General features: G+C 51.6%; 1 protein-coding gene across 1 annotated transcript; it reads right to left on the bottom strand.

Moving 5' to 3' along the window:
• On the bottom strand, positions 1-22,012 carry GPAT4 (glycerol-3-phosphate acyltransferase 4). The gene is made up of 13 exons (XM_044437497.1): positions 21,911-22,012; positions 12,887-13,681; positions 8,446-8,515; positions 8,063-8,360; positions 6,700-6,774; positions 5,302-5,391; positions 4,480-4,573; positions 4,217-4,332; positions 3,915-3,970; positions 3,479-3,564; positions 3,149-3,277; positions 2,976-3,055; positions 1-1,276 (listed from the first exon to the last, which is right to left on the bottom strand). The coding sequence occupies exons 2-13, from the start codon at positions 13,049-13,051 to the stop codon at positions 1,168-1,170; spliced, it is 1,368 nt and encodes a 455-aa protein (XP_044293432.1). The 5' UTR covers positions 13,052-13,681; positions 21,911-22,012; the 3' UTR covers positions 1-1,167.
• Between the last annotated feature and the right edge of the window lie 271 nt (positions 22,013-22,283).

Genomic DNA, 22,283 nt, shown 5'->3' on the forward strand with positions numbered 1-22,283 from the left:
TATTATTAATGTGACTTTACTATTAACAGCAAGTGCCTCTGCGGTGCCTTAAAAGCTCTCTCAAGCAGCAGTGGGGGTGGAAGGGGGTGCAAGGGCAGGGACAAACTTATGTGACTGAACACTGCTTAAAACCCATTTAAAAAAAAACATCACCTCTCACGCTTCCCATGCTCTCGATTCAGGAGTTCGGCGATGGAGGTGCCTGCTTGCATCAGCAGATGCTAAAAGCCTCTTCTGAGCCAAAATTAGGAAGGATCAGTTTGAAAGTCAGATATGGGTGTGTGTGTGGTTCAGGCTATGGCTATTTATGGCCTCTCCCTGTAAGTGGATAAAGTTCCCCAGCCGCAGAGGTCCATCTGAGTCAAAGCTGTCTCTTCTGCCATCATTGCACTGACCGTACCCCAAATCTTTTCCTAACTTCGGGGTCATCCCATCTCTGCATGCAACCAATTTTGGCAAACTATGCTCTGCTCCATTCTGCTCCTCGCCTCACAAAATAAGAAAAAAAAAATGCATAAGGAAAGGGAGGGGAAAGAGTTTCCACCTTCCTATCCAGGAACCTTTTGAACAAGGTCCCTTCTCAGTTCTAAGAACTCAAATTGTACACAGTTTCTGAGCTCTGCCGTTCTCTTTTAAAGGCAGTGAGGGAACGCACACCACAAAATCTCCCTCTGTATCATTTAATTATAAAATGCCGCTGAATCCATGCAGCTGCAGTCTGTTCGTCTCCTTTTTCGGAGGGCAGGCGGGAGGAATGGAAGAGGAAAGTGAGATCTGTGCCTTTCCCCCAGGATGGCCAAGTGTATGGGGAGCTACGAGAAGCGTCTGTCCCAGGAGGGAGATGCCCAGCTGTTCTCACAGCCATGTCGGCCCACGCAAAAGCATGCCTGCAGCACACTTGCGCGGATGCGTGGCCAGGCGGTGGCCCGTGTCGCCACCCCGACTGCGGTGGGGGGCCCCGGCTGCCACTGCCTGGACAACCTGCCAAGCCAGGAGGATGCAGACGGGCCTTCTCCTTGTGCATGCCTGTGGCAGCTCTGCTGGAGGGCTGCTGACGGAGGACAGCCCAAGGTGGAGGACCCGATGCTGCTCCAGGTGGGGCAGGTGCCACGAGGCCGAGGAGGTCTGGGGGCGGCCGGCTGTGTAGCAGGAGCCAGGCCGGAAAGCTCAGGAGCGGCTCCGGTCTTCGTGGCTGCACAGGAGGGTCTTGCTGTAGAGCTTCTGCTGCTCCTCTCGGAAGGTGTCCTTCACCCTTTCCCTCTTCAGGCCTCCATCCCTGGGGGAAAGGGAGAAGACGGTGGCCAGGAAGGGAGACAACTAAAGGTGCAGGCAGGCGGGGGACGGAGTGAACGAAGGCGGCGCTCTGCAAATTCTGCCCACACTTAGCCACTTCGGTATGCGAGCCCAGCACGTGAACCTTCCAGGTGGCACAGCCTGCGGGCATGCGGGACTTTCCCCCTGCAGACGGGACCGCTAAGCTCTGGGCTGGCCCCGCACAGCAGCAGGCAGGAGTCCCAAGCCCTGGAGGCTCTTCCCAGCTGCTGACTCTGTGGGGAGTCCCGAAATGCAGGGAGCTGCCTAAGCCAGAGTCAGGCCATTGGTCCATCTACCTCAGCATGCCCGCTCGGACTGGTAGCCGCTCGCCAGCAGGGGCCTGCACAGAACTGCCTGTGCATAAAGGATGCGCTGCTCTAGGACCGACCGTCCACGAAGCGCAGGCCCTGGCTTTAGGTTTTGGAGCACACAACTCTAGAACAGAACTAGAAGTTTTCAGGCAACAGCTACACAAAGTTGCGTGTGTGCGTGGTGGGGGGGGACGGCAAGCATGCACGCACATGCGGCACACAGAGGATGTTGTGCACCATGTACACATGCGAGGAAGTGGCAATCAGGCCAAGCATCTCCGGATGAGGGCCTGCACGAGGGGACGCTTGCACATGCAGCCGTGGCGCAGGTTTTACTCAACAGATTGGAACAGTTTACAGCCAACGCTTCTTCCCTGAGGCGATCAGAGTGGCGAATGCCGAAAACAGTGAAAATGATGCAAACAGGCAGAGCAAACAACGGAACTCACAAAAGCCCCGAGTCAAAAATCGGATTATGAAGAAAGGCCTAAACTGACCCTCGGGTGCACGGACACCTCACAGAGACCTGGAGGGATGGCAGGAAGGGCTGCTGTGGAAAAGCTGGGCTCTTGGGCAGGTCTGTGCTGCAACCTGGTCCAAGGGGCTTCAGGGGTTTATGGGTTAAAAGTGGCCCGGATTTCATGTTTTTGCAGAAGGGTTTCTGTGTAGGGGAATTGCTAACATGTGAAGCAGCCCTGAGCCCTGCAAGCTTCCAATGGAAGAATCTTCCACAGAGCTGCCATTAAGAGGAGAGTGGAGTGCCAGGTGCGGAGTGCCAGATGCCTGGGCACAGCTGACCCCCACGAAGGCTCCACAGACTTGCCGGAGGCCTGCCACACGTGGCCGGCAGCTCTCACACCTGCCTGGAGCTCAAGCTGTGCTCCAGGCAGAGTTCCTACCTTCCCGCCCTCATAAGCCGCTTAAGTGGGCTCCTGCTGGGCAGGAGAGGGAAAAGCTGCGTAGGACGGCGCTCTTCAGTAGCCGTTCGGTTCACGATGGCATCCCCACGCTGCTTCCCCCACACCCTCTTCCAAGTGGAGGACCGCTCCTCCTGCTCAGATGCAGCTCGGGGGTTGTTGAAAAGCACAGGAGAAAAGCATCCCCAGACACGTCTCTTGCTCGCAGCTGGGGAGCCGCAGGGGCTGGAGGGCGAGGGAGTCCCGATGATCCTCCGGTCTGGAGGTGTGCCCTGTGGGAGTGCACATGCTCCGAGGCCGGAGCGGTCGCCGTGCCAGGCCAGAGGGCCCAAGCGCCTGACTCAGCAGGTCACGCGTCGGTCGCCACTCCCTTCAGCCAGCCTCCCCGCCAGCCCAGGGTCAGCAGCCAGGCAGACTCGGCTCCAGGACTCACCACAGGAGATCCACGAGGCCGCCCTGCCGAGCGATGGCCGACTTCACCCGATTGGCAAACTGCACGGCGTCCTCCTCAGGCTGAAAGGGAGAGCAGAGAGGGCTGCGTCTGCGGAAGGGCCCTGGTGGGGCCGCCACCACCTCCCCCGCTCACTCGAGGCCCCGCTCGCTCACCTCCCTGGTCATCGGAGGCAGGTACCAGACGCTGCAAACGATGGCCCAGCTGCTCATCATCCTCAGCAGGTAGGTCACCATGCCGTGCTTGCTGCTGTTAAAAAAGGCGTCCCCAAACTGGGGGTCGTACTGCAAGACAAGAGGGCGGGCTCGGCGTGAGCAGGCCTGCCACCCCCTGGCCCAGGGGCAGCGTGCGCCAGGGGAAGGGGAGCATTCCCGATGGGATCCGTATCCACATCTGCCTCCCGAGAGCTCGGAGCGCCTTCGGCGCGGCTCTCCCTCTTATCCTCGCGGCACGTTCCACTCCCACGACGTGGCGACTGAGCCCACCTTGATGGCCACAGGATAAACCGTGGCACTGATCTCGAAGCTCCCTTTCTTGAACATCATCACGGAGGTGTTGTTGATGCACGTGCCTGCGGAGAGAGGGGGCGGCAGCAGCTGAAGGGAAGCAGCGAGGGACGGCGGCTGCAGGGGCCAGGAGTTGTGAGCGTGAGGGGGCTGCCATCAAAGAGCCCAATTCCCAAAGTGGCCCGAATGGCAGGCACCTCCGGGTTGAGACAGGGCGCAGTGCCTCGTTTCGCGGCAGAGAGTAGACTTCCCACCCGAATGGCGGCTCCCCATTAGGCGCCAGGAGTCCGGGTCTGGGGCTTCTACTACAGTTGCTTAGCTCTATGGCTTTGAGGCCTCTCCTTCCATTGCCATCAGGGCCCTGGAACACCTCCGGGCCTGCGGACCCCACTCGGCTCCTTTCATTCTTGCTTACCTTCAGGGAAAATAAGGATGGGCAGCTTGCTTTTATCGTGCGCGTGCTCGGACAGCCTGAGAGAAAAGGAAGAGGTGGCGGAGGACAAGGGTAAGCAGGCGCCTGGCTGTTCCGGGTGCACACTGCATTTCAGCAGCCACGGTGGGGGCCCGGGGTTCTGGCTTCCAAAGTGCCCGGCCTGCACAATGTAGAAGAGTGGCACCATCCCAAGGCGACACTCGTCTTCCTGACACGCCTGCCGCGAGCCCCTGCACACGCTCTTCGCTCAGTATAGAGCACCAGCCGGGGGGTTGCATACCCACCTCTTAGCCACTAGATGGCGATCCTTCACCTCAGAGCGCTCAAACCAGACGTGGGGGCAAGCCTTCACCATGGCCCTCTGCAGCACCCCCATCAGGCCCCCCTGGACCTGGCCCACCTGCGTGAGGGAGTGGAAAGGAGCCTGAGCTTACTCTCCAGAATTTAGGAATTTTTAAGAAAGAGGGTGCATCAGAACTCTGCTCGCTTGCATGCGTGCTCTCTCTCTCTCTCTCGTGCATGCGCTGACCCGATTCCCCATCCTCACCATGGCATAGTAGCCATCACTGGCCAGGATTATGACATCAATAGGGGAAGTGTGGTTTGCCACACAGATTCCTCCACTGCGGGGTCTGTTTTCCCTGGAAGGAAAGGCAGAGAGAGATTAGGGTGAATCCCTGGCGGATCAGCTCCACCCGCCTCTGCTCCTAGGATGGATGCCCTTCAGGACAAGGATCAGCCGCGCCTGGCCCTTCGGATGATGGCACCAATCCCACCCAAGCCTCTGTGTGCTCTGAACTTAAACAACAGCAATCCTGAAGCTCAAGCTTAGTTTAAATAGCATTTTCCTCTCAATTCTGCCTTTCCGGAAAGAGGAAGGAGCTAAGCAGGACGGTGACAACCCACCTCTCTGGCCCCCGGGACCTCATTCCGTCATCTCACATTAGATTTCTAGAGTTTTTCTTACAAAGAACTCAAGCGGCTTACTTCAGTCACCTCCTCCTGCTCTCAATCTGATCCTCACAACACCCACCCTGTGAGGTAGGCTGGGCTGAGTCTGCGACTGGCTCAGAGCCACCCAGTTGGCTCCATGGCCAAGCGGGTACTGGAACCCAGATCTCCGACGTCCCACGCGGCCTCTTTCGGCTTCCTGAGATCTCACTGGGCTTTGCCCACCCACTTTCAAGCACACCTCTGCTCTAGAACCTGTCCCTCGAAAAAGAGGAGGAAGCTGAAAGCCTCGAGAAACTGGGGCCTGTGGTTAATCGCGCCTCCAGCAAAGCTGCTCTGCTCCCACCCACAGGCCCGGGGGCAGCGCTCCCCTTCCCTGGGCACATGTGCCACGGACTCCCACCAGCCTGCGCCATACCGGTGGTGGTAGGTGATGATCGCTGTGAGGGCTCGCACACAGATCCGATAGCACATCAGGTGCACGTGCTTGCTCAGGAACTCCTTGCACCTAAAGCAGCAGAGAAACCACCCTGTCAGGCCATTATCTGCGGCAATGCCCAGAACGTGACGCCCCTTCCTGACAAACAGCGTTGATACGCCTGCAGGAGAGAGTGGAAACACACTTTTCCAACGGCTACAGAGCAGGCAGTCTTTAGTGCCACTGCCTGGAAGTGGTCCTTTGATGCCGCCACATAACAAGCTGCCTTCTCTGGAGCCAGACAGCAGCTCCAGCTGGGCTAGTGGCACAAGCTGTGTGTGGCTTCAGCTCAGAGCTTTTCCAGTCCTACCAAGAGACATGAATGACCAACTGTTTTGTGTGCAAAGCAGGAGCCCTACCACTTCCTTTATTTATCTATTTTGGGAGTTTTTATATTTGACTTTTATTGTAATTGCTGAATACTTGCTATGGATGATTATTGTAATTTGCTTTTGCTTACTGTTGGCATGAGTTCTTCTTACATTTTAACTTTGTAAACCATCCAGAGAACTGTTAAGGCTAGCAAGAACAGTACAAAAACATTTTAAACACACAGGCACCCAAGTGCAGCCTCTTCCTGGAAAGCCCACTTCCTGGAAAGCATGGCTTTCGAACAGAAAGAAGCCCCTCCCCTCCCCTCCCCAAATAACACACTGAATGGGGCAAGGCTCCAGGCCGCTCCCCCTCACAAGTGTGGCCTCCAGATGTTTCAGCCTACAATTCCCATCAACCCTCACTAATGGCTGCGCTGGCGAGGGCCGGTGCAAAGAGCCGGCTGCAATGTCAGGAAGGTCTCCACTGTCTACCATCCTGATAAGGGCAGGCAGGAGGCCCCTGCCCCTTGCGAGATGTGGAGGCTCCGCCAGTGGGCGGCTGTGGTGTGGAGCAAGGGTGGCCTGGCTTCTCCTGCTCACACCTTTGACTTGCAGGCCTGCAAAAAGCAGCAGCGGCGGGAGAGGCATGTCCAAGGAACCTCCTTTTCTGGGGGGAAGTCGGCCTCTCAAGATGCCACGCTAAAGGCAGGAGGGGCAGCTGCTGGCAAACACGCTCTGCCCTTCTGTCCTCTGGCTCCTGCTCCACTTCTTGTCTCCATAATTCCCTTTTCCAACTGGCTTCCTGATTCTTGTTCGGAGGCTCAAGTTTTCTTGACAAGCCGACAGCAGCTCCGCACTGCGCAGGAGAAGGCGCCCATCCCCTTTCACCCCTTGCTGAACGGCCTGGAAGAAGCACGTGGAGAAACGGACCCACAGCAGGCCAGCAGCCACTCCGTTCCTCCAACTACTGAGGGCGGCTTGCACCTTTGCTGCTCTCAACTGGCAGTCTTGCAGGAGAACTCACCTTCCATTGGGCAGGTAGCCCACCACTGTTGTGCCGATCACCAAGAGGCTAATGCCCGTGAACGCCAGGGCCACCCTGCAGGAGGGAGGGAGAGACAGACAGGAGGCACCACGTCGAGCTATCATTCACACACAGCCCCATCAGGCTGCAGAACTGGCCCTGGGACAGAGACCGACTGGCGCGCCCTGGCTTATGACTTAACAGGGAACGCAGAACAGCGCTGAAGTGTGGGTGGGGCTCCAGCTCGGGCTTGGGAAGGACAGTTTTCTGCAGGTGTGGTCTCAGAAGGTGCTGCGGGGGCTTTGCTCCACTGCTTGTCTCTGGGGTGCTAAGCGGTTCCGTCCAGCCACTTCTGTTTTTTAACCATCAACATGAAGCTACTGGGGAAGTCGCCAGAACAGTGAACCAAAATGTTATCAAGATGCAGATAACACTGAGCTCCACCGCCTGCTTCCTCCTCCGGTCACGTCCAACTCACGACGCTGTTCTGCGTCGATCAATCCAGGCAAGGCAGAGGTGCCATGGGCTGGGGAATGGACGGGGCTGCACAAGTGCACTTGGACGGGGCTGCGCCACCCCTGGGCCTAGGAGTTCTCCCGGATTCTGTGCTAACCGGGGAAGCCCATGCCCAGGAGTGCCTTCCACTAGGCAAGGGTGGGCCCACAGCTCGCGGGGAACCGCCCCCCAGGGGCGCACGTGCTGCTGACAGCCCGGTGCCACTTCCGTGATGCTGCCTAAGGGGCCAGCAGGGGCGGCGCATCGCGTGATCAGGTGAGCAGTGCAGGTGGGCTGCCAACATCTATACTGCGCTGGCTACCAGTCTGACTTCAGAGCCCAGTTTCCAGTGCTGGTTTCAGCCCTGAAAGCCTCCAAGGTTTGGGACCAGATTACTTGAGGGGGCGTCTTCACTGACGCGAAAGCTCCCACACTGAAAGGCCTGCAAGGGAGGCCCTTCCCACTCGTCCTGTGAGAGCATCCTGGTGGTCCCAGCAAGCCCCTGGCCACAGGCCTGTCAGGAGGCCCAGGAAAGAGATTTGTTCCTTCCAGCCTTTCCTCGAAACGTTTGTTCCCATCACTCTTTCCAGCACTGCTTTCATCGTGTGCTCAACAGCTCCCGGTTATAATTATGTGCTCTTCTGCTGATCACCGCCTGCGATGGCCCCTGCCCAGAAAGGCAGCCAAGCAGTATTTTAAATCAGTGCATGAATCGGCCTGCAAAGGACCTCCGGGAGGCGTGGCCACCGGCCACCCTGGCTTCCCACCTTCCCTGGGGGAGGCCGCGGGGGCAACTGCCACCCAACATTCACCTCCAAGCTTATCCCTGAGGGGACACCAGACTGGCGGCCCAGCCTCCCCACCCTACCTGAGCGGCAGCAGGAAGCAGTAGCGGATGAAGACACCCAGAGCCCAGAGCACCGTCAGGCGCAGGCTGATGTAGTGGAAATTGTAGTTGGTCCTGCTCAGCAAGTTCCATGACTCCAGCTCTTCTGCTGAGAAGCGCTTGGTCACCTCATCATCCATGATACTCTCGACGCCCTTGCGGCAGAAATAGAAGATGTCGGACAGCTCAAACTCGGGGGCATCCAGGGACTTGCTACTGCCGCTCCGCCGGATCTCCTTGATCTCTTCCTCCAGTGACGTGGGGTCCTTTGCGATGATCCCTGGTGCAGACACAAGCCCTCCGGTCAGACAACAGGAAAACCCGAGCCCCTCCTTGCCCCCGGGAGCAGGCAGTGTCGCTCTTACCATTGACATAGGGCTTGTAAAGGGGATGCTTCTTCTCTTTGGCACCACGTTCGATCCTCAGCGTTGCCCACTGCAAGATACGGAGGAGGAAACACTGGGACCTGCTATGCTCTATGTAATGCATGGGCTGTTACCTTAGATGGCTTAAGGACAGGCTGAGCAAGCTCAGGGATGGGGACACGAGTATCGTCTATCCACAAATGCTACCTGCCAATCGACTGAGTCCATCACCCGCCTCCTCAACTTGCCTCCTCTGAGGCATATGGAGGATGACAAGGGAAGAGGGCCTTTTCCGTGATGGCCCCACTATGACGGAACATGCTCCCCAGTGAGGCTTGTGTGATGCCAGCACCGTCATTGTTCTGGAGCCAAGTTAAGACCTTCCTCATTCCCAGGCATAAGAGAACATACAAGAAGTCTGAACTGGCTTTGAGATTTCTATGGTTGATTGGTTGCGTATGTGAAGGGTTTTAGTATTATTGCTTTATATTGTATTTTACAGTTTTGTTCTACTGTAAACTGGTCACACTCTTTGGGATACTGGGCAGTACAGAAATGCAATAAATACACGGGATTCAGGCCCCTGCAGTTCCAGTGCGCAGGATCACGGGCAGAGGCAGGGGCTGTGGGGCCCGCGTCCACTCAGTGCACTCAGCTGTGCGCTGCCTCTGCATACGGCCGCTTGGTTTCTTCACACACCTACTCGTGTCCCTTTTCGCTACGAACTCTGGGGAAGCCCAGCTCCATGCTCCTTTTCGGCAGCAAGGGTGGAGGGCACAGAGAGAGCATTTGTGAGCTGGTTTGGCTAGCGAGGTTGTTGATGACAACGTGAAAGTCTCTTTCAAAAGGCTGTCCGCACTGGCAAATCAGATGTTTTCCACTGGTGCGTTTCACTCTGGTCATGAATTCTTTTACTAGGCTGCAATGTTGTTTTGCCTGTTTTAACGGACTGATTTATCAATGAAAACTGGGTGTTTGCTGCTGGGTGTTGCTGTATGCATGCTTGGTTTTGCACCCCCCTTCAAATGCTTTTCTTCCAGCAGAAAATGTTAACTGTAAACAGAGGCATCCCGACTAAACTCTGGAAAGGATGTGAAACTGGACAGAGATTAAAAGAGCATCTTGAAGCAGATTCTGACCCACTAGGTGACAGGTTTAAGAAACAGGGAAGTGCTGACCCTCAGTCGAAGAGGCTTCGGCACGATAGCGTTGCAAATCCTGGAAGGCTTAGGGCAGGGGTCTCAAACTCAACTGACCTGGGGGCCGCTGGAAGTAGAGTCTGGGCGAGGCTGGGCCGCATCAAGCACCCCACCCCCGCGGTGGGGGTGGGCCGCTCATCCGGAGGCTTGGAGGCCACAGGGCCCCTCCCCCGTGCCCCGCCCGTCCCGGCCATTGGCCCGCGGGCTGCGAGTTTGAGACCCCTGGCTTAGGGAAAGGCCTCCCCACTGCACCATTTCTGAAACTGCAGCCTGAGCTATGCAAAAATGAGCAGCAAGCCCCATGCATTCAGGCTGGGCCACGGCTCTGTTCCTGTCTTTTGCTTAGGCTTGGATCGGTCATCAGGGAGGCTGGGGCAGTGCGGGTGGGGGGGGGGACTCTACCAGGGCAGCTGGACACAGCAGACTGGGCATTTCCAAGTGGCTAATTGAGCCTGGCCACAAAAAGCTGCCCCTTACCTTGTCCTGTCATGTGGAACTGCTTTTTTTTTTTGCCCCAGCGATTCCCCCCTGCACTCAAAAAATGCGCCTCGCTGGGAGCTCCCTGGCAATGATTGCCGGAATGCAGCATGCCTCCACATTACACGAAGGACACCTCTCCCTTCCAAGAGGGCCGCACGCGCTCACCCTGGCCGGTTCCCCTGGACGCCCTTCATCTGACCGCCTCAATCTAACACAGGCCTAAGCAACGACCTCATAAGGAGGGCGGTATTCCTGCAGCAATCCCATCAACAGCACACATTTAAACTCCCTGACAATCTCTGCTTTCCCATTAAAAAAGGAACGAGCACATTCCCAGCACTTAAAAGTCAGGCTTGAAAGAGAGTGAGCAACAGTCGACGTACCAGAAGCCATTGAAGCGGCTGGATAACATTTCCAGTGGGCAGGCACTTTCAGTTCCCTGTCAAGTTTCTTACGCCCATTCCAAAATAAATTCTGCACAATTTAAATTAAAGGTTGGCAGAATTTGGATTGCCAGGGCATGTTTATCAGGACAAAGCCAGCTTACTTATAAGGGTTATCATATTAGTTAAAGGAACACCCTTCAAGGGGAAAAACTGCCGACAGCTGACTTCAGAGTTTTGCTCCTCTCCTTAAATTAATTCCAGCCACTGCAGAGCCTCTCGGGGAGTTCCTGGCCTGAAAGATGCCGAGGAGAAGTCAGGCACTACCCAGACGGGATCCACACCCAGCTGGGAAGTCCCACTGGCAAGCAGTATTATGAGGTTTTCTTGCACGGGACCCGACACAGCTTACACGATCCTTGTCTTCTTCATGTTATGCTCACAAGAACCCTGCCAAGTTGGATGGACCGGCCCAAAGTCATTCAGCGGGCTTCATGGCTGAGCAGAGACTTGAGTCTGGGTCTCCCAAGTCCCAGTCCAGCTCTCCAACAGTTACACAATGCACGCTGGGGTAAATAACCCTAACTTTACATGCACACTGACGTGTTCCGAGCCAGCGGTGAATGAAAGCAAGCCTGGAGTTGCAGTGGACAGGTTGATGGAAATGCTGACTCAGCGCAGTTGTGAAAAAGGCAAACTCCATGGCAGGGATCTTGCCATGGAAAGATCTCGGGGGTCAAGGCGGCTCCTGATGGCCAATAGCCATGATGGCTAGATTTACCCTCCAAGCTCTCAGAGTCAGTGGACTTGTGAGTACCAGACGCTGGAAAACAACAGCAGCAGAATTCTCATTCTCTGCTCATGGGCTTCCCAGAAGCCGGCTGCTGTGGGGAACAAAATGCTGGACCTTAGTAGGCCTTGTTCTGATCTTGTGGGACACTTTTTAGGGGAGGAAAAAAGTGGCTCCATGAAGCCTCAGGCCTTCTCCCTGGGAAACCTCAAAGGAGGAAGCGCACCATCACAAAGACATCTTGCTGGGGACAGTGAAGCATACCAGAGATTGCTTTGAAATAGATATGCCAGTATTTGGCTAATTATGGCAAGCTGTTCAGAGTCAAGGAGTCTGAGGCCGGGAATGCTGGGAGTTGCATTTAAGCACCAATTCCTTAAATGATAGTAAGAGAAAGCTGGGCTGTACACTCTTTGAATTAGGGCAGAGTAGACATTCAAGTAAGCAGAGTTTTAAGAGTAGCACATTGACTTGAGCTGACCTTCTTCCTTGTCATGAAAGTGAGGAATAAGGGAACAAGTTTTTAAAAGTATTCACGAAGGTCAATATTGTGTGTGGTTCTTTTCATCCCTGGAGGTTCCCCCAATTGACTTTGAAAACATTGCTTTAATACAAGGATTCTAAGTTTCCTTTTTTTTTCTTCTTCTCACTGTAGACAAGGTCTGCAAGAAGAACCAACCTTTGACATTGTCTGCTGTAACACTTTGGTTTGAAAACAATTTCAGAATAAAAACGTTAATATTATTTTAAGGCAGGATTACAGGAGTTACATGCAGTGCTGAAACCTGCTGAAAGGAGGGCTGGAGAGATGCAAGGAAAGGAAAGGCTAATTATATCTTTGCCACAGCCCACTCAAAAGCCTGGCAAAAGCATTGAATCAAGGGAGAACTGAATCACCATGGTGTGCATTCAGTTTCCAGGGAAGGCAGAAGAATCACAGGATTTTAAATTAAAAGAATTTAAAATAAAGAAGAGACGTGGAGACACTTGCACCCACCTGCCCCCTTGTCACTCTCAACATGGCACACTGTTTTAATGGACAAGCACTTGTGCCATATGATATATGTGATATATACCAATACACCTGCATCCTACCACCCAGCCCAACCAAAGCCAGGTACAACAACCCATCTGGGAGGTACAAGGGGGCTTTTGTGTTCACAGTGGCACAGAGACCCCTGCCCTGGTCCTTTTATAAAGGACGATACTCAGCACCCCCAAGACTTCACTTGTACAAGGAGACACCAGTGGCACCGGAGGATAACTGGCAGGCACCCTCTGGCAACGCTTCCCCCCGACCTGGGAGCTTGCCCCAGTCCCCAGTGTTCAGCGTAATGCTGAAATGACCTTGTCAGCGGCACTTGGCAGAGACGGCCCTGAGCTCTTACGTCACGTGTTCCAAGGCAAAGCCTTGGCACTGGCAGCAGAAACTGGAGCCGTGGCCCAAACAAAGAATGACGGAAGGCCTCCCACTTTACTCCAGCCAACCACCGACGAGCCCGGAGCCATCAGTTTGCCGCGGCCTGTTGCTGTGCCCTCGTCCCAGAGCACACCATTCTCCCACAGGAATGTCAAATAGCATGACTCACCTGGAAGATCTGCAGCAGGGTTTTCATGTACAGTTGGCGGATGCCGAAGGAAACACCAAAGATGGCTGGCACAATGATGAAAACCAAGAGAAGGGTGAAGAGGACGGTCAGGGAAATACCCAGCAGGTTAACCACCAGGCTGTCAAAGGGCAGCAGCAAAAACATGATGGGGGGGGGGGGGGAGCAGGCGAGGCCAGTGCCCTGAGAGTCCTGAGGAAGGCAGAAAGCGGTTTCCGGGGCGATCAATCAGTTCTCCTGTCAACCAGCAGTAACCTTGCATGTGCCGCAGGTCCCTGGCCTATTGCAGTCGCCATTTCAAAGTTCACATCCTTCCTCCAGTGGGCCTGGGTTTGCAAAGAACCCACATGATCCAGGCTGGAAAGAGGTTGCAGCACAAGCAGAAACTGTGAAGACTGACCAGGTATGTGATGGATGCACAAGCAGCTGCTGAAGGAGTTGTAGGAAAGGCAAGGAGAGATATACCTGGGAGTGGCTCCTAGGAAGTGGGGAGGGGGAGGGGGAGACCCCTTTGAGTTCTTGGGGGCACAAAACGTCTCTTTGCAAGGCTGAGGTGGGCTCCTTCTCTTGCCCGGCATTGGAGGAAATGCCGTGGCCTACAGAGCTAGACTCCTTGCCCCCAGAATGCAAGGACCAGCTCTGAGTCTTGCGCGCAGGCTGCAGCAAGGCTCATTCCAAGGACGCTGGGCTTCAGTCTGCAGCAGAACATTACAAGGAGGACGCTTCCTCTTCCTTTGCAAGATGCCCGCCAAACTGAATTGATCACAGGGCCTAAAACTAGAAGAGAGAACGAGTGAGGCATACCAGTGAAACATGAAAACCAGGTGTGTTAGGGTGGGAAGCACATAGGACCTTTGAGTAGGAAGAAGTAGCTCCCTGGCTCCAAGACAGCAAGAAGAAATCTTGGGAGAGATGTGCTCGCCCTGAGAGGAAGGCTAATTTCTGTTAATGAAGAATAATAGTCCTCTCCTAAATCTTGTCCTGAGCTTGTCTGCTCATGCTGTGCTAATCATCTGCGGTCTGAAAAGTGTGTTGGCGTGGGGAGAATCAACCTTTTGGAAAGCTGCTGTGCTTTGATGGCTGGAAGAGACTGTGACTTGCCCGCAGCAACCAAGCGGGAGGCCGTCGACAAGCCTGGCTATCCGCACCCCATTATTTCAAAAAATGTAACCAGTAGTTGGCAATGAAGGGCTTTCCATTACAATTGTGACCTGCAACAGAAACATTTCTGCTACTGTATCTTCCGGGGGCAAATTTCCATTTCAAAAATGCATTGTTTCATACAATTAAGTGAGTACCCTGATGAACAGAGAAAACGTTTGTTTGTAACTCTGTTGTGCTTTCCCAAACACAGAAGCCTAGGTGGCTAAGTGTGAGGACTTTAACACAAAACAACCCTCAATAAAAGCAATACTACACAGGAGGTGTGATAGTCAGTCCTGATTGTGGCACTGCTGATGCCTCAAAGCACCACTGACCTGGCGAAACGGGTACAAAGGGCGAAAGCACATCACGAAGTATCCAAGCCAGGGCCGGAAAAGCCCCGATGTCGCTGTGCCCAAACGCTGCCCCCTCCATGAGTGCGCCCGCACTGGGGCCCTGGGAACCCCACCTCAGCTGCTGGTCAAAGTATATGAGGGACCATTCCGAAGAATGTGCTCCTTAAGGTCATTTAAGACTTCAAAGGTGAGTGATTTGACCAGGTGCCCCATCACCACGTGGGTATTTCAAAGGTTCCAATTAACTTTTCCCAGGGTACAAACCCTCAGACGCATGCAGGTTGGTAGGAAAACAGGTTATCTCTCTCTCTCTCTCTCTCTCTCTCTCTCTCTCTCTCTCTCTCTCTCTCACACACACACACACACACACACACACACACACACACACACACAGAGTCAATTTGCAAAAGGGAGGGAGAAGAAGCAAGGAGGGAAGGCAAATTAACACCAGAAGTGCACGTAATCTAAGCAAGCGTAACCAAATCCCCATCCAAACAGAGCATCAGACAATAATGAAGGCAAAATGTTCCAAAACGTCCACACTGGTGATAGTAATGCAAAAGAACAAATACGCTTTTAAAAAGCCACCATCCTGAGCCTGCGGAGGAAGATGAGAGACCTGTGGGGGCCACCAGACGATACTGTACCTCCTGCCTGACTAGGGCACCCAAGAAGGCTGCATCAAGACCTCCTTAGAAGAGAGCAAATGTATATTTAAATATGAATTTAAACGCACATCTGCCCTTCCACCTCTGCTCTGAGTGCAGCCTAGCTTAGACATGTGGCTCAGATGAGACACCCCTCTCTTCCTTCATGTTAGATCTGAACCCCTGCCCACCCCTCTAACCCAGGGGTCCTCAAACTTTTTCACCAGGGGGCCAGTTGAAAGGTGCCAGTGCTGGGTGGGGGCTGGAAAGGTGGTGCTGGCGCTCCGGCAAGGGGGCGGAGGTGGCATGTGTGGGCACGTGCGCTGAGGCAGGGTGCACGGCAAGGAGCGTGGGGAGGCGAGGGGAGGAGGGAGTGGGCACACGCTGCGAGTCCGGCGCACGAGGCAGCGGCTTGCTCTCTTGGAGAACGTTTTCTCCGAGCGAGCAAACCGCTGCCTCCTGCGAGGTGGGCGGTGAATCCAAATGGGCATGGCGGGTCAAATCCAGCCCCTGGGCCGTACTTTGAAGACCCATGCTCTAACCTATCTAGTTATCTTATCCTGATAGTGCAAAAGATACACAAGTGGAAAGCTGCTGGCAATTTTTACCAGTGCGTAGTTATTTACAAATCCAGCTTATGTCCAGAAAGCAAATTGTTTTCTCAGAATCAGAGGGGATTTCATTGGTTGATCTACATTTTACTCACGGTGAACGGAAGTTCAGCAGAAGTCACAAAGGAATGGAGCAAAGGGCTGGGACCACATTCCATGAAGATTTCTGTTGAAGACTAGCCATGCGCAGGTGAAAAGCAGGAGCAAAAGGTTCTAGCGACACACTCACCCCGGCAGCACTCGAAAAGCTCTCAAGTGCAATGGCATTCGCCTTGTGGTGCCCCTAGAATGAGGCCAGGGTCAGGTGTACATAACCCAGCTGGGATGTGTAATCACTGCAAAATGTTCTGAAAGATTCCAGAGTTCACGCTTGGGATGACAAATCAGATTTCCCCATGTGGGAAGCAACATATCACAGTCATGAGAAGCCACTGCCTAATGATGCTAATGAACTGGCAGCAAAAGAAAACAGTGGCCTTTCGGCGCAAACTGGATGTTAGACCAGAAATGTGCAGATAATATAAGCAAGCAGAACAGCCCAGATCGTTGCAAGAATACTCTTTGCAAGATTCTGCGGCTGGAATATGTTCCTCTTAAGACAGCTGAGCACTATGTTCCTAAAGCCAGGCTCTTGCCCACTTCAACCATAATTTGGGTTTTCTGTTTGCACAACTATGAGTCCTTCTGAGCTTGCAGTTGCAGACTTCCATAGCAAAGCATTATATAAAGTGGAACAGGGTAAATCTTCCAGTGATTTGCAGAAAGCCAGCAAGGATTTCTGCCAAATATTTACCCCCCACCCACCCACATACATTATATGCTCAGATAAAGAAAGCTGTGGTGAGTTGACCTATGCTTGTGTGTGGAAGGTCTGTGAACTCAGTTCCAAGCTGGTACATTCAACAAATTTCTAGGCTCAGGATCCTTTAATTCTAAGTGGGTGTCTTATTGACGCTTTGGCTTTGGTCAGGGAATCTTAGGTCCGAGTACAAGCAAAGCAGATACGGCTACAGATTCGGGTGCTTGCTCCTGCTATTGAGATCACTGTTAGTATTTCACATCACCCTTGAGATCATCTTCCTTCCAGGATGCATTGCTCAAGACTCATTAAAGTAATGGCATTTCTTCTAAGTTATGCACAATTACCAGTGCTGTATTATAGGAGTGCAGCTGATAAGATACCACCCACATAATTTTTCTCATCATACTCATCAAGGGAATCAAGCTTCTTAAGTGACAAGTTTATTGCCCGACAGCGAAGACATCAAGTGATCATATTAACTGGTTTCAATAAGAGCAAGTTAGCACTGATGTTTTATCAATATATCCATTGGCAAAAGGTTCGGAACAGACAAACGGAAGCACTTTGTCATACTACAAATAATGGTACAACATTACGTGGTCAAAGACACTGTCCTTACGAGGCAATTAGGAACATTCTTGGAGGAGGACAGGTCTATCAATGACTGTCAGCTGTGACAGCTAAATCCACACAGCATCAGACCTGGAGATGCAGAGCAAGGAGAAATCCATCATATCCCCACCCTGCTCATGGGCCTCCAAAACATGCTACATAAGTAGAAGCAGGTGAGCGGAAGGGAATCAGCTTGCAGGCACACACAGCAGCACCACACAGTCTGTTTCCCTAAACTGGGCCAGAGTTTCCACAGGGAAAGGCATGGGTAGAGGAACTAACAAGAGGTAACCTAGAAAAGGTTGTGGCGGCCTTGGGGATGCTTTGCATTGCATTCTCTTGGACCTTTCAGGCTTCACGCTGAGGTACACAGGAAATGCGACAAGCGAGATCTATCCATATAGAGACAAATTAAGACATGGAACGGAGCAAACCTTTTTGAGCATGCGATCTTACTCGTATCTCATTACAGGAAGATTGCTGCAACACATTTACTGCACTGTAGCATACAAAGTTTGGGCTATTTTAAGAATAGTCTATTTCTAAGATACAGAGGACGCTAAGTCTCATATTCAAAGTATCCTGTTCCCACCACATTTTAGGAGAGAAATTATTTCTATCTGGTTTATTTTTTGGGGGTGGGGTGGATTTGTAATACCAGGTGGGGGAAGAGCCCTGCCTTTCATCCACACTCTAGAATCGTAGGTACTGACTGCTGACTTACTGGACAAATTTATAGACTGGGCTGAAACAGCTTGCTGCTGGGATTCACAGCAACTGAAGAATGGCTGCGGGGATACAGCTAGGCATTCATCAGGCAGAGGGGGCATGATACAGTCCCTGGATTGCAAAACACTTTCTGCAGCTTTCCCATACCTGTCTTGTTTGCATGTGTCAATTTTGCGCCTGATGGACAAAAGCAGCAGCAGTCTGTTTAGGTCGAGTCAATTAGGTAAACTAAATTTATTGTGTGAATCAAGAGTTTTTCAAACGGTGTTTCAAGGAACACATTAATCTTCTTTCTGGGAAGAAAGCTTGTCCTCTTCTACTGAACTTCCCCTGCAATCTGCAGCTCTAGTTCAGGTGAGCAGTTGTGGGGCTGAGAACACTCCTGCATGAACATTCCACAAAAATAATGATATGATATTGATTTAATTCATGAGAAAGTCATTGACTTAAAGTTTCAAGGGGAAAGTTGATTTTTCATATATTTCCTACACAGTGGGGCAAAACTGACTGCTCAGAGAACAATACTGGGGTTCCTGAAATAGGTCAGTGCCCAAGTTGTAGTCTTGGAACAACCTTCTGAAGGTGAAGCAGGGACTTCATCAGCTGAAGGTCTGCCAGTGCAGTTCTTTTGGTGCTGGCTTGGCTCGGCTCCAAAGATGGAAGACCGAAGTGGAGGAGTGAGGCACCATTGTCTTTTGAGAAATCCTGGCAGTGCTTTGGTCTCTCTTCTGTGTGTGTGTGTGTGTGTGTGTGTGTGTGTGTGTGTGTGAGAGAGAGAGAGAGAGAGAGAGAGAGAGAGAGAGAGAGAGAGAATTCAGATGGCCAAAATCAGTCATGTAAATGTTTTGCAGGCAAGGAGAGTACACTCTTCACTTCATGCCCATAACCCTAATCCTCTAAGTTCAGGTTACAAGCAGCCAGACCCCAGTGCGTGCAAGTGAAATAGAGCCACTAATACATTCGACCAGGCTAAGTGAAAGTTTAGCATGTTTGCAACAAGATTGAATTGTAGCTATATTGTTCTTAAATGAGAGCATCAGTATTTTATACACAATTCTTTAAACTATGATTTAATCTTTTAAAAAACACTTAAATACTTGATTTTTATATACCATAGTCCCCCATGACAGACATATAATGGTTCTTTAGCAGGCAAATTAATGTGACAATGGGAGTCCTTGAAGTAAAAAACTGGAAACTACTGGTTAAAAATGGCTGCTGGGCGGCCTAAAGCAGGGTCCCGTTAACTCCAGCCAGGAGAGCCCTGCTGGACCAGCCAAAGGCTGATCTGTTCAAGACACTCGGCGCTCATCCGTCTTGGGGAAAGTGAGCACAACACACTGGGTCCTGTATGGATCAGCTGGAAATCCTGGCACCTTTGAGAAGATGTTTAAAAGGATTTTTTTGTGTGCTCTTAAGCAGAACACCATTTGGACTTTGCAATGTACTGGAACTGCCAGTTCTTCAAACAAGGACTTGCTCTGGTCAGAGTTTAGGTCAGTGCGGTAGTTGAACATTAACTGCCAGTGAACATCAAGACAAGAAAATAGCAGGTGCAGATACAACTAAGCTAGATTTGAGGAAGTCTAGAGGTGGGAACAGTCCCAAAATTTCTCACTGAGAAGTCAATCCCGCTGGACTAAATGAGACTTACTGCTGAATGAACAGCTACATGACTGCATTGGGCTACAGCAGCTGCTCAATATGGGTAATTTTTAGAAGGGAATGTTTTGCTATTTCTGTTCAGAGCTAATAAGTTAGATAACCTTAGTATACTAATCTTGAAGATTTACGGACAAAGGATCACAATCATATGCCAATTCTGAAGTAGGGAAAGAGAAAGCTTCCCAAAGTCACCATCCTGGTTTCCAAAAGCGAAGTCTGAATTTGATTGTGCTTGCCCCCACAAATTCCTAGGTTAAGCAGTCTGATTTCTCTGTGATGTGCAAAATAGGTACTTGCCTAACTCAAGCATTATAATCTCATACTACTTCTCGGTATTATATATACAGTGCCTAACACCACAGATGCAAAGCATGAAATCCCTACATAAATAAGTTTTCCTGAAGGGGCAGAGATGGGCCATGGCCACAGAACGTTCAACCAAAGTAGCTGATAGTAAACTACAGGGGCCCAACTTGGCCCAGTGACTAGCATTTACTAGGCTAATTAGTTAGACAGTGATAGTAGCAGAAGGCTAGAGTTGGGGAGTAAGTGACAGAGGAAAAAGGAAAGACACACCTTTTAGGGTACAATATTTATAAAACTTTAAACTTGCGGGATTACAGGCCTCCTCCACAAGGCAAGAGGAGTGCAGAACTGAAGGTTGTCTCTGCATTCCTCCCATCCTACGAAGGAGTTAGATGGCTGATTTCAGTTGTTCTGTGTGTGGCGCTCTGGAGTGGGAGGGAAGGAGACTGAGGCACTGCCAAGTTAAGCTGTAACTTGGCAGCACCAATCTCCTCCCCTCCCTGCCCTCCAGAATGGCCCCTTTCCCCTTTTTCCAAGGACACTCTTATGACATCAGAGAAGCAGCCAATGTGGTTCTTTCTATACCACCTAGGAGAGAAATAATTATCTGAGCAATTTTCCAAAGCGGTAGCTAGGAATCCAAATTCTACGATCTAGATGCCATCTAGCAGCCACAGAATTGCTGTGTTAAATGGTAAAAAATTAAAAGTAGTACTTATATTACAGGTTGAGGCAAAAGTCCAATATTTGAAAAGAGTGAAGATTACAGATCTTAGACACAATGGAAATATGTATGTTCAAATAAAGCACTTGCAATAAATTATTTCTTTTATGACATTAACATGACATTCTCTTTCAAGTGGGCAGATGTTAGGTTAAGAATAGTACGGTATATGTGCAAATGTAACAAACATCCAACCACACAAGAGAAAAGAAACTATGACAGGAAGATTTCTGCTTGCAGTGCATCATATAATTTTTAACTTGCCTGCATATCTTTCTTCAATGTGTGTCTGGCATCTCGTGTAACAGATTTCATAGATGAGCACATACATGTATTAACCCTGGCACCTGGTTTAACAGCTGTCCTGAAGGAAACAAGCATTCTTGCACCCTGTGTTTAGATGATGCATACATAGATCACAAGAGATACCTTAGAAGAGGTATTATCTTTGGAATAAAAAGGATATAAACACCCCTCCTGGATTCTACCTACAAATTTGGCCAGTGCTTGTGTTAAAAAGAGCACTGTAATTTTAAATATACACTTTCAGAGTACTTGGAGGCATCTTTTAATAGAGAAAAATATTTCAAAATCAATTAATCTAGTCCTTTAACCACAGGCGCAATCCTTTAAAAGTTTAGACAGAAAAAAACCTGTAACTCCCAGAATGCTGGCTGGGCATGCAGTGAGTTGTAGACAGTTTTTCTGTCTAACTTTGCATAGGATTGTATTCTAAATGGCCTGGCCATTTGTTACATCCATCCATATTTTTATATAGCTATATATACCTGCAGAGTTCCGCTGAAGATAAGCAAACCTGCAGCCTCAGAGTAAGCCCACTGAACTCAGCGAGGTTTCCTTAAAACCTCACAGTGAATAGCAAGGCTGCAAACAATACTGGGTTTTTTTGATCGAAATGTTTCTGTATATGATTTGTATACGATTTGTATTTGTATATGTAAATGACTTGTATATGATGCTATATATTGGATTTTAGAACCTTGAGGTTACATAGCTGAGCTTTTAAAATTCTGCAAACTGGGCAGATGCACCTTTGGCTAAGCAGCTGAACATGACGAGTAAGTGCATGCACATTTAACTGATTAACGATGCTCCAGAAATGAATGATAATTACACAACGCCTGGTTATTAATTAATTCCTGCTTCTTCAGAGCAGCACAATATTCTTAGGCAAGGGCAGCACAATTAACATCAATAACGCCTGTCACCTGCCGACAGCCCCGCGAAGACGTGCTGCCTCCGAGGCCCACGACTAGTCTCGTCCAGGCGGGTGAGGGCGGGAGGGGGCCAGCCACGCCAGGCCCAACCGGGGGCCTCCTAACGCTCCCCAGGGCCGCGGCCCCCCACGGCCTCCACGAAGAAAGGGGAGCGGAAGGGGCGGGACACTCACCGGTCGCCTCGGCCGCTGTCCTCGCCGCGTCTCCCGGCCTCTCCGCCTCCCGCGTCCGGCTGAAGAGAACCAGTAGGAAGCGCCACAGTCGCTTAAGAAGCGGCCGCTTCTGCGCATGTGCAAGATACCACGTCCCAACCACGTTAGCGTCACCGCGTCCGGAATGACGTTTGGCGCACGGCGCCCGCATGCGCCCACGCAACTAGTCAACGGTACTCCACCCACAGACGCTTCCGCTTCGCTCCCTCGAGCCCCGCCTTCCTACGCTCTTTCTCTCAACAGCCAATTGGCGGCCGTTTTCCGAAGCACAGCGATTGGCCAATAAGAATGGGGCTACGCAAGGAGCCAGCCGGAGCGCGTGCGCAGTGCGTCT

Source organism: Varanus komodoensis, unplaced genomic scaffold, assembly GCF_004798865.1.
Source record: "Varanus komodoensis strain SLA01 unplaced genomic scaffold, ASM479886v1 scaffold30, whole genome shotgun sequence".
In the NCBI taxonomy this organism is placed as follows: Eukaryota; Metazoa; Chordata; class Lepidosauria; order Squamata; family Varanidae; genus Varanus; species Varanus komodoensis.